This window comes from Gossypium arboreum, chromosome 4, assembly GCF_025698485.1.
Source record: "Gossypium arboreum isolate Shixiya-1 chromosome 4, ASM2569848v2, whole genome shotgun sequence".
Taxonomy (NCBI): Eukaryota; Viridiplantae; Streptophyta; class Magnoliopsida; order Malvales; family Malvaceae; genus Gossypium; species Gossypium arboreum.
The window spans coordinates 106434895-106446710 of NC_069073.1; the positions used below are offsets into that span (position 1 = coordinate 106434895).

General features: G+C 28.9%; 1 protein-coding gene across 1 annotated transcript; it reads left to right on the top strand.

The window, feature by feature from the left end:
- Window positions 1-6916: 6916 nt before the first annotated feature.
- On the top strand, window positions 6917-7781 carry LOC108459631 (uncharacterized). The gene has a single exon (XM_017759033.2). It carries the CDS (start codon window positions 7119-7121, stop codon window positions 7431-7433), a length of 315 nt encoding a protein of 104 aa, XP_017614522.1. The 5' UTR covers window positions 6917-7118; the 3' UTR covers window positions 7434-7781.
- Window positions 7782-11816: the final 4035 nt, after the last annotated feature.

The following is an 11816-nucleotide window of genomic DNA, read 5'->3' on the forward strand; positions in this document are numbered from 1 at the left end:
TTTAAAGGGTAAAAAGGTAAAAGGGTAAATAAGCTTAAAATAAAAAAGGCTAAAAATCATCATCTTTCTCAAATTTTTTTTCTTCAAATCAATTCATCCATGGAATAATAGCTAGGGTTCAGCTAAGCTTTATTCTCCCTTGCATGGTATGTATTCAAACCCCGTTTTTAATAATTTTTATGTTTTTTAGTTTGATTTAGCTTAATCTAGCTAGCCCGAGGATTATTTTGCAAAAATTTTAAAGGTTGATAGACTTTCCATGGATGCCTTTGTGTATGTGTTTTTTTAGTTGATAGATTATTAATCATTGTTGTAAAATAAATAAGTTTTGTTAAGTGATTTTTATTGAATTTTGGAAATAGGGATTAAATTGTTAAATGTATAAATCCATGGGTGTTATTGTGAATTTTTTTATAAATATGAGTTTCTTTGAGGTCCCTTGCGTTCTGGGTTAATTGGATTTAGGTTAAAATGGTTAGATTTTAAGTTATAGGCTTAATGACTAAATTGTGAAAAGTTAAAATGTTAGGGGCAAATTTGTACTTTCTCATAAATATGAATTATGGATTAAATTGAATTATATAAGTACTTAATTGATTGAAATTATTCAATTAGATCAAGATAAACCACCATCGGACCTAAATCGATGAAAAGCTAAAGCTTTGGATTAACTCAACTTTACTTCTACGCCCTGATTAATGAGGTAAGTTCGTATGAACTATGTTCATTTTAATGTTAGCTAAATTGAACATATTTTATATTTTTGTAATATAAATGAATCAATAAATATGAATGTATTTATGCTATGATGAATTGACGGATATCCAGTCGTGGTTGAACCTTAAGAATTCTTAGGATACAAATGACATGTCATTACGGAATTCATGTTTTGGGTGCTGGTCTTGAATGTCCTACTGATGGCTGAAGTCCTGCATTTTTTGCGGATTCTCCACAGCTCGTGTGAGCAACATCATGTAGCTTACATTCTGACCCACAGCTCGTGTGAGCAGGCCCATTTCACAGCTCGTGTGAGCATTGATGTAAAGGAAAGGTTATGGTTATATGTAAAGGCACACTCTGTGTGAGCTTTTCCAGAGTATCCGATGTGATTCGATGATTCAACGAGTAAGAAAAGGGAATGAAATGGTAAGTATGCAAATGGATTAAATCATGATCTTATGAAAGGATTTATGAATTAAATGATGATATTACATATGGAAATTTACATATCATATGGTTGATTTCATTTGTATCATGGTCAAGTATACTAACTTGTGAGTTGGAGATGTTGTTTAGCCTTTTATTAAGCTTATGGCATTGGTGATGAATTATGTTTAATCTTTGAATTGTATAAATGACAGTAACTTATGTTTTAGTTTATACGAGCTTACTAAGCACTTGTTGCTTATGTAGTTATTTTCCTTTGTTTTATAGATCATCGGAAGCTCAATTTGGTTGGAAGCTCATCGGAGATCTATGACACTATCTAGCAATCATTTTGGTAGTTTTTGAGCATTTTGGCCAAGGTTAATAATGGCATGTATAGGTCATTTTGAATGGTATTTAGTGAATGTATAATTGATATCTTGGTATGTTTGTGCTTTGAAGTTAATTATGGTTGATGGGTTTGTAATGCTTGTTAAGTTATGTTATCTTGACCATTTTTAGGTAATTGAAATGCATGGTGTATTGGTATACTTTTGATGGCTTAAGAATGGTCAATTGTGATATGTATTGGTAGGTATTTGAACTAGGTTCTTATAGTTGAAATATGGCAATGTTGGCATGTTTAGGTAATTAATGTTTTAATGCATTTGCAGTGCCTTTGAATGGCATATTGGTTAGGTGATTTAGGATTTCTAAAATGGCATGATTATGTGTTTTTGAATGATGCTTTAGACCATTGAAAGTGTGCACAAATGGGTTGGTTAGATATGCATGAATTGGGTATGAAATGGTGTGATTATAGGTCAATTTTGGGTTCACACAGTCTGGGACATGAGTTGTCACATGGTTGTGTGAGACACACGGCCTGACGACACGACTATCTATCATTTGGGAATTTCTTAAGGTTCGATTTAAAGAGTTACACGGCCTGGCACAAGGGCGTGTAGGGCAACTCAGTGAGTTACACAGGTGAGGACACGTGCTAAGACACGGCCATATGTCTCTTGTTCAAAAGTTACACGCCTACGGTGATTTCACACGGCCATGTGACCCTGTTTTACAATTTTTGCATTTTTTCTTAAATTTTTCGTTTTGTTTCAAATTAGTCTCGAATTGCTTCCAAGCTATTTTTAGGTCCTCAAAGGCTCGATTTAGGGATGAAATATATGTGATTGAATGGTTTATGATATATATATTTAAATTATTGAATGTTGTGATGTTTAAATATTTTTAATTGTACGGTAATGTTCTGTAACCTTAATCTAGTGAAGGGGATGGCTTAAGGGCATTACAGTTGAACCTCTTGGTATCAAACCCTATTGTTGTCATCTTTAAACGGGTTGAATGCGAAATTCAGACCAAGCTCTGATACCATTTTGTTAGGGGATAAAATCATGTAAACAACGAGCAAGTAAAATAATGAAGAAATTGAAAAGATCGTACACACAAATTTTATGTGGAAAACTCATCGAAGAGGATAAAAATCACTGACAAAAGGAGATTTCACTAATAAAAGAAAAGTACAAGTTAGAGAGAATCAAAACAAAGAAAAAACCCGAAACCATAAAAAAAAACCTTCAAACTAAAACACGAAATTCTTTATTAATTATGTTATCTTCTGTATCTATGTCTAACTCACACACTAATCTTGGTGGCTCTAAGGTGACTTATATAGGCTACATGTTACTTGGTGCCCACTTACCTTAGATATACTTTAGATGCTAATTAATGCAATATACTATTAAATGCTTAGGGTCTAATTAGGAAATAATTCCAAAATTATCGTCTAAGAAATCAGTTGCATATTTCCATATCTGTCAAGACAAAGATTTTCTTCTCGACGTGACACTGGCTGCTTGTCGCGACATCATGTTCTCCGACGTTGCAATGCCACTATCTATTTTGGCCTGGAATGCTTCTATTTTGACTCGGAATGCAAGGCATACTCCATAATAATTATATTCAGTACTTATAGTTACTAATTTACTAAATAATTTCTAATATAAATTCAACACTTATAAAATTTAATAATAAAAATTCAATACTTAATTTTTATATTTAAATTTTTAGTCTATCAAACTCACTCTTATTTTTAAATATTATATTGTATTATTTTATTTTATTTTATTTTTATGCTACGTAATTTTTATCATATAAAAATATTTATAATATTATATAATTTATAATGTTAGTATTAAAAATATATTAAATTATTTATATTTATAATTTTAATTAAAACATATAAAATTATTAAAATTTAAATTAAAACAGATAAAATTTAAAAAAATTAAAATTTAAACTAAAAAAGTTAATCATTTATAAATATCAACTATATTTTATATTTTAAATTAAATAAAACTTAAATAAAAATGAAAATAGTATATATATATATATTCCATCTTAATCCATAGATATACAACTCTACATTTTATATGAATTTTAAATAAAAATTTTATCAAGCACGGGTTCCAAGTAAGGCTGCCATATATATTGTATAGATATGCATGAATATGGTCTTGTCAATTAGTCAAAGGCTGATTTATGCTGGCATTGATTAATAACATCACAAACTTTGGAGTTACTACACAACAAAAAGGAAACCAATGGCAGACTATACTATTCCCAAATAAAATAAGGTTTTTTCAATCATCTGACTTGTAAACCAACCATAAGAATGACCCTGAGGCTTATTCCCCTTTTTTTTATTTGTATTTCCCAAACTACATGACTCTTTTTATGCTTTATTTTCCTCAAAATGACACCTACATAAAATTTATTTTAAATATCATAAATGGACTAACCTAGGGTTTAATAATAACAGTTTCAATTCTATTATAATCGAGTACAAATTATTAGTCTTGGACCTTAATAAGCCTTTGATGTGGCTAGGACGGATTATGTAAAATAGGAGATGAAAATCTGATTTATTCAAAAGGGAAAATAATAATGAGAGAGTAGCACTATTGAGATCAGGTTTTGTTGCCACCTCTCATCACCTAACGCATCCACGATCGCACCCAGTTTTGGGGGTCTGGCATAGGAGTTGCCGAGTTGGAATGATCATATCAGCTCATCTTTCAACTTCAGTTTTTGTTTATTGGATTAAGAAAATGACCCTTCCCAAGATTAATTTCTAGCCGTGTGATGATGCAAACCATGACTTCATCTACGATTGAGACAATGGAGTTGGTATGCATTTGTTTTTATTTTATTAATTATAGCCAATAGATTAAAAAAAGAAAAAAAAAAAAGCTCCTTGTCAAGTGTTCTCAACTCTTTTAAGTTTTGGCTTAGAAACTAATTACATTTTCATTCTCTTTGAGTGAATTTGGTTGCATATTTGGATAAAACCCATAAAAGTATGATGGAAGTCTTTATAGAAGGAATCAAATTGTATTTTATTTTTTTACTAAAAAATGAGTAAATAACTATTTATAAATTTAATCAAAGAGTAATATGATTCTTATATTATAAATTTCATTTATTTATATTGTTAGCAACTGGTCCTTGTATATTAGCATAAAGTATACATGATATGCCACATGTCCCTATTTAATTATTCATTAGCCACAATAGTTTTTAATAGTAAAAATATATGAAAATTTCAACAAAAAAATCAGTTTACTATTTGATCTAACGTACAAGAATTAATTTATCATTTTTGAGTAGAGGGAGCATGGTAATTGGTACCGTTATGGTAGTAAACTGAAACAACAAATTTTAGGTTCCATTCAAGTGCAAATTCCAGTTGGTACCTGTCGTGCCAATACATATCAGTTGATTTCACCTGTACTAGCCAAAATATGGTGTACCGGTACCGAAAAATAATTTTAAAATTAAAATTAAAATTTTATTATTTATTTGTACCAAAAAATTTAAAATATATTATTTTTATTATTTATTTTGGATTTGTTGAATTATGAATTATTATATGCATAGAATGAGATAATCTTCTTGTTCAATCTATGCAATAAATTTTTACTTGCTTATTTTGAGTTTGTTTAGTGATAGATTGTATTTGTGAAGCTTATAAAATCTTTTTTATCACTCCAACCAAATTTTTATTTTTGATGAGTATTTTATATTTAAGATTTATTTAATCTAATTACTTGATATTTGTAAATATCTTTTATATGCATATATAAAATGTTTTATAAAAATAGTGATAAATCCAAAATGGCACATTGAAATAGACTAGTACCACAACGTACCAATACCAATAGAAATACGATACGTCTATCGATACGATACTAGCTCCTAATATAGGAGCCTTCATGATACTTTTTAAGAAATAGAATCATATTCTAGGATTTCTTTCTATTAGGAAACCTTGAAGAAGAATAGTGTATTTTAAATGAAAAAACAAGTCTTCATCGAAAATTAAGATAAAATTATAAAAAGTATAGTTAAATTTATTGTTTTAAATAATTAATTTTATGGAGGAGCAAAATATATTTTAAAATTTTTCTTAAAAATAAAGAACTTAAATTGAATTATTAATATTCAAGATGGACTAAAATGTAATTTAATCATTTAATCAAAGGCTAAGGCCCTTCTCCCTCTGCCTTGGTTCTATGGGAGACATTGTCATACAGCGTGACCCAAATAGGCAAGAAAATAAATTTTCACTACAAACCCCAATTGAAATCATATGTGGATGCTTGAGAAAGAGGTGGAACTAAAATTAGATATCATTTGGAGGAAAAAAATATATAGTGAACAGCTGGAAGGGAAGAAACCCTAAAATCATGGAACAAAAGATATTGAAGAATTACAAAATTTTAATGATGGGCATGTTCATGATCTATTTTGATTACGACCTTTAAAATAATCCAACACATATGATCGTGAGCTTTGGTACGATGGATTTCAATAGGACCGGCTCAAAACAATAAATTTTCCTATTTCTCGTACTCATATTTAAACAAGTGGGCGAATGATGTTCCACCAATTCTAAAACCATGTCCAAACCAACTCACATTCTTAACCCAATGTTTACCACATTTTTTTAATGTTGAGCTTTAATTTCAATATCTGCTTTCAATTTTCAATTTTTTTTTATAAAAATATTGAACGCAAAAAATATGGAAGCTAAATAAGCTTATTAAAGAAATTGAAATTTTAGATATGCATAATCACTTGTTTAGATTTCAACTTTATAAAATGTTATTTTAATCTTCCATTTCAAAAATTGAAAATGATTTGAGATTAGATTTTTGAGTTGGATAATTATAAGTTTAAAACATTTCAAATTCATATTACTTTGAACTACTTGATTGGATTATTTTAAGTTTAAGTAAATTTAAGTTATTAAATTTTGTCGATCGGAGTTTTAACTCGATAGACATCAACATTATTGTTAGTATAAAAGGGCGTGAATTCGAGTGCGTTAAAGTACATTATTTTTCTATTTAAGAATTAGGGAGGGTTATAAATTAATTCTAGACATTATATAAAAAATAGATATAATAAGAACTTATAATAAAATTAATATTAAAAAAATTATTAAATTTTAATTTAAAATTAAATTAAATTAAACCAAATCCAATCGAATTTTAGATTTGAGTTAAAATCAAGAGGTGTACACTGATGAAGCAACGGATAAAATGAGAAATAGATTAAGATTTTACAAAGAGAAATTAAATAATGTAATTCGTTTCCGAAATTGGAGACTTGCAAGGAAAGTGGCTGCTCTTTTTCTTTACTTTAATGTTTATAGTTTGCGGATGGCTTTCAACGGCTGGGTTCGCGAGTATTTGATTTTTGCGTGAATCGAGCTTAGCTCCTACCCATTACGACACGTCACCACCCTTCCTCCTTCTCCTTTTAAAACCCAACTCTCCCTTCAATCAATTTCCACACCAAACCAACATTTTTTTCTATTTTCAGAAATACTTCATACAACGCAATACAAAGAAGAAAAAAAAAAAAAGAAAAAAAAGAAAAGGGAAATGGAAGGTCTTATCCCTTTTGTTTACAGGGCTATAGTCCAGTACAAGAGCGGAAAAGAAGATCACGTTTTAGCAACATGGTTCAACGAGTCACCCTCGGCTTCTTACATGAGACTCCCCACCGGAGATTCTGATCGCTTCCAAATATCCGATGATCGAATCTTTGAATCAGATAATTATGGGAAGTTTTCCACTTCATCATCATCATCATCATCTTCCATGGTTGCTCCTTCTGCTAGTACTAAGATTATTTTATCAACCGGAGTTCAATCTCCTGCTGTCTGTCGTTTGACTCCTCGCCGCGTCGTTACATGAAACCATCGCATACTTATGGGTTAATCTAGGGTCTGGGAATTTCATGTATGTAGAAAATATATATGTATTTCTGTTTACGTTAATCATTATGTATGGGTACTTAATAAGCGTATGAAAAATCCCAAAGGGGGAAGCATACGCTCAAATGTTACGGGTGTAGGGAGGCCAAAGGGATGACCCTATGCCTTTGTGTATTGTACATAGATGGTAATGTTCGAGAGATGATTTTATTAATGTTTGAAGGCCAAAGGGCTTCTATTTGTATGTTATTGTTTATCGTCGGTGGAACCAGATGTAGTGAGAATCATCAGTTGATGTATGTTTTTTACTCTTTGAATTGTTCTGAAAGTGGTGTTTGTTTTTTAGTTAGTTAGTAGGTATTATTTCGTGGGTTTTCTTTTTCTTTTTCCCTTTCCATTTGTCAAATACCGGCTGCCATGGAAGTTGCATCTCAAGGATGTTTTTCTTACTATTTAAAAGCTTGATTGCCGACCAATCTATTCAAACGTAAGGAAGAAAAAGTAAATTACCCCTATCTTACTAAATTATTAATAAATTTATATTTTGATCATTTAACTTTAAAAAATTACAAAATAATTATTAAATTTATTTAAAAGTTTTTATTTAAGTCTCTCAACTTTTAAAATCGTTGTTGTATATATGACCTTCTTTGTTTGTAACACTTACACGAACCGAAAGCTCTTATTTCCCTTCTCTTCTATAGTTCAATATTTTTCATAAAACAACTTTAACCGTCACGAATTTGCAAACTAAAATCCAAATAACTTTGTTTTCGAATATCCGACATTAGTCATCAGATTAACTTGGATCTAAGGTATGTTTTTGCACTCGTTAATAAGTATTGATCCATTGTACCGTCGAATTATCACTTAGAACTCATAAGCCAAATTTTAAAAAAAAAACCTTAATAGCCCAGTAACTTAAATAAAAACTTTCAACTAGTTTAGTGATTTAAACGAAAACATTTAAATAATTTAATACTTATTTTGTAATTTTTGAAGTTAAGTGAACAAAACATAAACTTACTTATATATAATTAGTGATCTTGACTGTAATTTACCCAAAAATTAAATTGCTTGAGAAAATATATAGTGAAAATTGTGTTTAAATTCTTAATTTACCCTCATCTTAAATTTAATTCAACAATTTTGCTTCTATCCCTTATTAAAAATAATAAAAATATTTATATTACATTAGTGAGAATTATGGATGAAAATTCCACCAAATTACAGTAAAAAAAAAAAAGATTAGTTGAGTTTAGCAAGGATTCCAGTTGTTATACTAAAGTTTAGATTTGTTTCTAGTTGATCACTGCTAGGACCTCATTTAATTTTTTAATAAAAGAAATTAATATAGTATTAATTAGGGTATATACAAATTAAAGAAAAAATATTATTTAAACCTCGTGTTATGGTTGATGGTCAAGGATGTTCACTAACAAGTGTGACCTAAGTTCAACTCGCACTAATCACATTTATTTTTCGAGATTTGTGGTGTTATTATTTAAATAAATATATAGTTCAATTGTGCAATATTAAATGATTAAGCGGCAAAAAAATTAGTGGAATGTCAAATAATTATCACTAATTAGAGTTGAAGCTTTTAATTTTTATTTTAAAATATATTTTGAGAGAAGAGAGGAATTCAAACTTTAAAGGGATTCACAACACAAAACTTAAACTTTGGTATTGGCCACAGTTCAACAGTCATTTTCTCAAATATGGATAAGTTTAAAAGAAAACATTAAAATAGTTTGAGACAGACATTTAACTTTAAATTAAATAATGTGAAAATTACCTTTTCTTGACCCAGTTGTACAAATTAGTTAGAATTTTATTTTCAAGAGTAAAGCAATAGATATTTTTAGATATTATCTAAATTTAACAATTTTTTCATTACATTAGAAAAACAGATTTAGAAAATAAATAAAATGTGTGATAATTTCTTAATTTCATTAAAATTAAAAATATTTATTAATATTAATTTATCGATATGAATTTTAAATATTTAACATTAATACACAATTAACTGAAAGAAATAAATTGTACATAACAATTAGTGGTTGGATGCACTGGTAAGGTATATTGCAATTTTAAGGGGAGAACGCATATTTGATTTTTAGAGATGACATTATTGAGAGAGACAATTCTAAACCTTGAACATGAATTGTAAAACAGACATGAAGAATAACAAAAATAAATAATATATAAATAAAGTTACAAAGGCTAATATATTTTGGTAAATTGCAAGACTGATCATGCAATTATGTACTTCGTTCTATTTTGGTTACCACACCATTAATTTTTTCAATTTAGTTATTCAATTTTTCGAATTTAAATAATTACTCTCTCATTAGTTGTTGTTAACTTACTAACAAGAGTCTAACAAGAGCTTTTTATAGGCCTAATAACAAATTTAATATTCTAAAGTTTACACATTTTATTAATTTGATCCTAAATATAAAAAGTTCAAATTAACCCTAAATGTTTACAAAATTTATCATTTTAGTTTTTATTCTAAAAAATCAATTTAATTTTAATTTTTTAAAATTCCAAAAAAAGGAAAAAAAGAAAACTATTAAAAATCATTTTCCATCAAAATATAAAATAATTTATAAATCTAGCATTCGAGGATTCAATTGGGTGTGTATTTTTGGAGGGGTTTAATTGATTATTTTTTTTTAAAATTCAAGGATTTCCTGTACCCTTAAGCAGTTATTTTATTTATAATGCTGCTTTCTTGTCTCATTAGCTTGGAGTTTCTGGGTTCTGTTGGAAAATGCAAAATAGTTAATGCTTTCTTGAAAGCTATGCCTCTTTTAATAACTATGATTTCCATGGTTAAAAAATAATTTAGCAGAAAAAAACACTTGAATCAGTAAAAGAAAAGGAAAATAGGAAGGAACCAACTTTGTAACACATTTAACTCAAGAACATTAGTTTTATCTTCGAACCCTTCTTCTACATCATCGATGACAAATCTTTCTGATTGCCAATATATTTTTTGTACTTTTAAATAAGTTGTTGAGATAATGTTTGCCTGTATATGCGAATGTATGCAATACTATTATAATATCATCTAAAATTTCATTAAAAGAAACTGAATTATTATTGATATTCCTTGTATTATGTGTTACCCTCTTGAACTTAGGGTGGGGAAAAGGCTATTGTATGGTCTGAGCATTATCCTCTCTGCTTCTAATATTTGCATGTGTATAAAGCAACCTACAATATGATCATAACAGAGATGCGATACTGCAATCCTATAATATGTCAGCAGACCCGACAAGACGACAATATAGTTTAAAAGGGTGTATTACAATTTAATTGCCTTTTTCTCATCATTTATATGCTTAATAATGATGATATCATGTCAATGATAATTCAATATTTTATTATGGATATTTTCCTCAAGACTTCATAAGATAAACGATGATAAGCAAAGGTAGATAACATACTCACTTTGAGTTTATCTCAAATTTACAAACATTGTTTGACAATGAAACTTTTAAACAGCTATCATCAATGTTCTCAAACAATGATATAAACTTATAAATTCATGTTCAATTATTCCCATTTCCTTGCTTTTAAGTTTCGTATTCGATCATTTGTTTCTTGACTATAATTTCTATATATTAATATTAAGGTCACAATTTATTTATTAATTACATCTAATTAATAATTGTTAAAAATTGTATGACTCGAATCCCGTCACTTGTTGAAGAAATAAATAAAGTAACAAAACTGGGGTGGGGTTGCGACCGAGGGTGTGGGGACGGAGCCCTTGCGGTACGGACCATACCGCACAAGTTGAGTCCATATAGAACTATACTCCTATCATTTGATTTTGATTAGAACATGAGTTTTCAACTCTTAAATAAATGTAGTCGAAACTTCTCTTATATCATTTGTTTTTCAACATTGGTAAATTTTTTTTTCTCTCCTCGTGATTTTTTCCTAAAAGATTTCTATGTAAAATCTGTGTATTCTTATTTTTTTTTCTTAATGCTTTACAATCATTCTATAGTTATTATCAACGTTTATTATAACAATACTTTTCCTTTAACTTTAATTATTGTATTCAATTAACCACTTTAATTATATAGGAAAATCTAACACACCTTAATGTAGCATTCCAATTCTTCAACCACTTTAGCTTTTAATTTTGGTGATAGGCCTTTCACCTCTTTCCTAACTTTCCACCTTTGACTGTGTAACGCCCCAACTTTCGGGAATTCTGTGAATGTTGGCATAGGTTTAATTATGTTAGTGGGCCTCTAGAAGGCCTAAGCTTAAGATAGAACCCGACAATTTTAGTTAATTTTTGTTCCATAAGAAAAATGGGGTGAAATTATGAAATAGG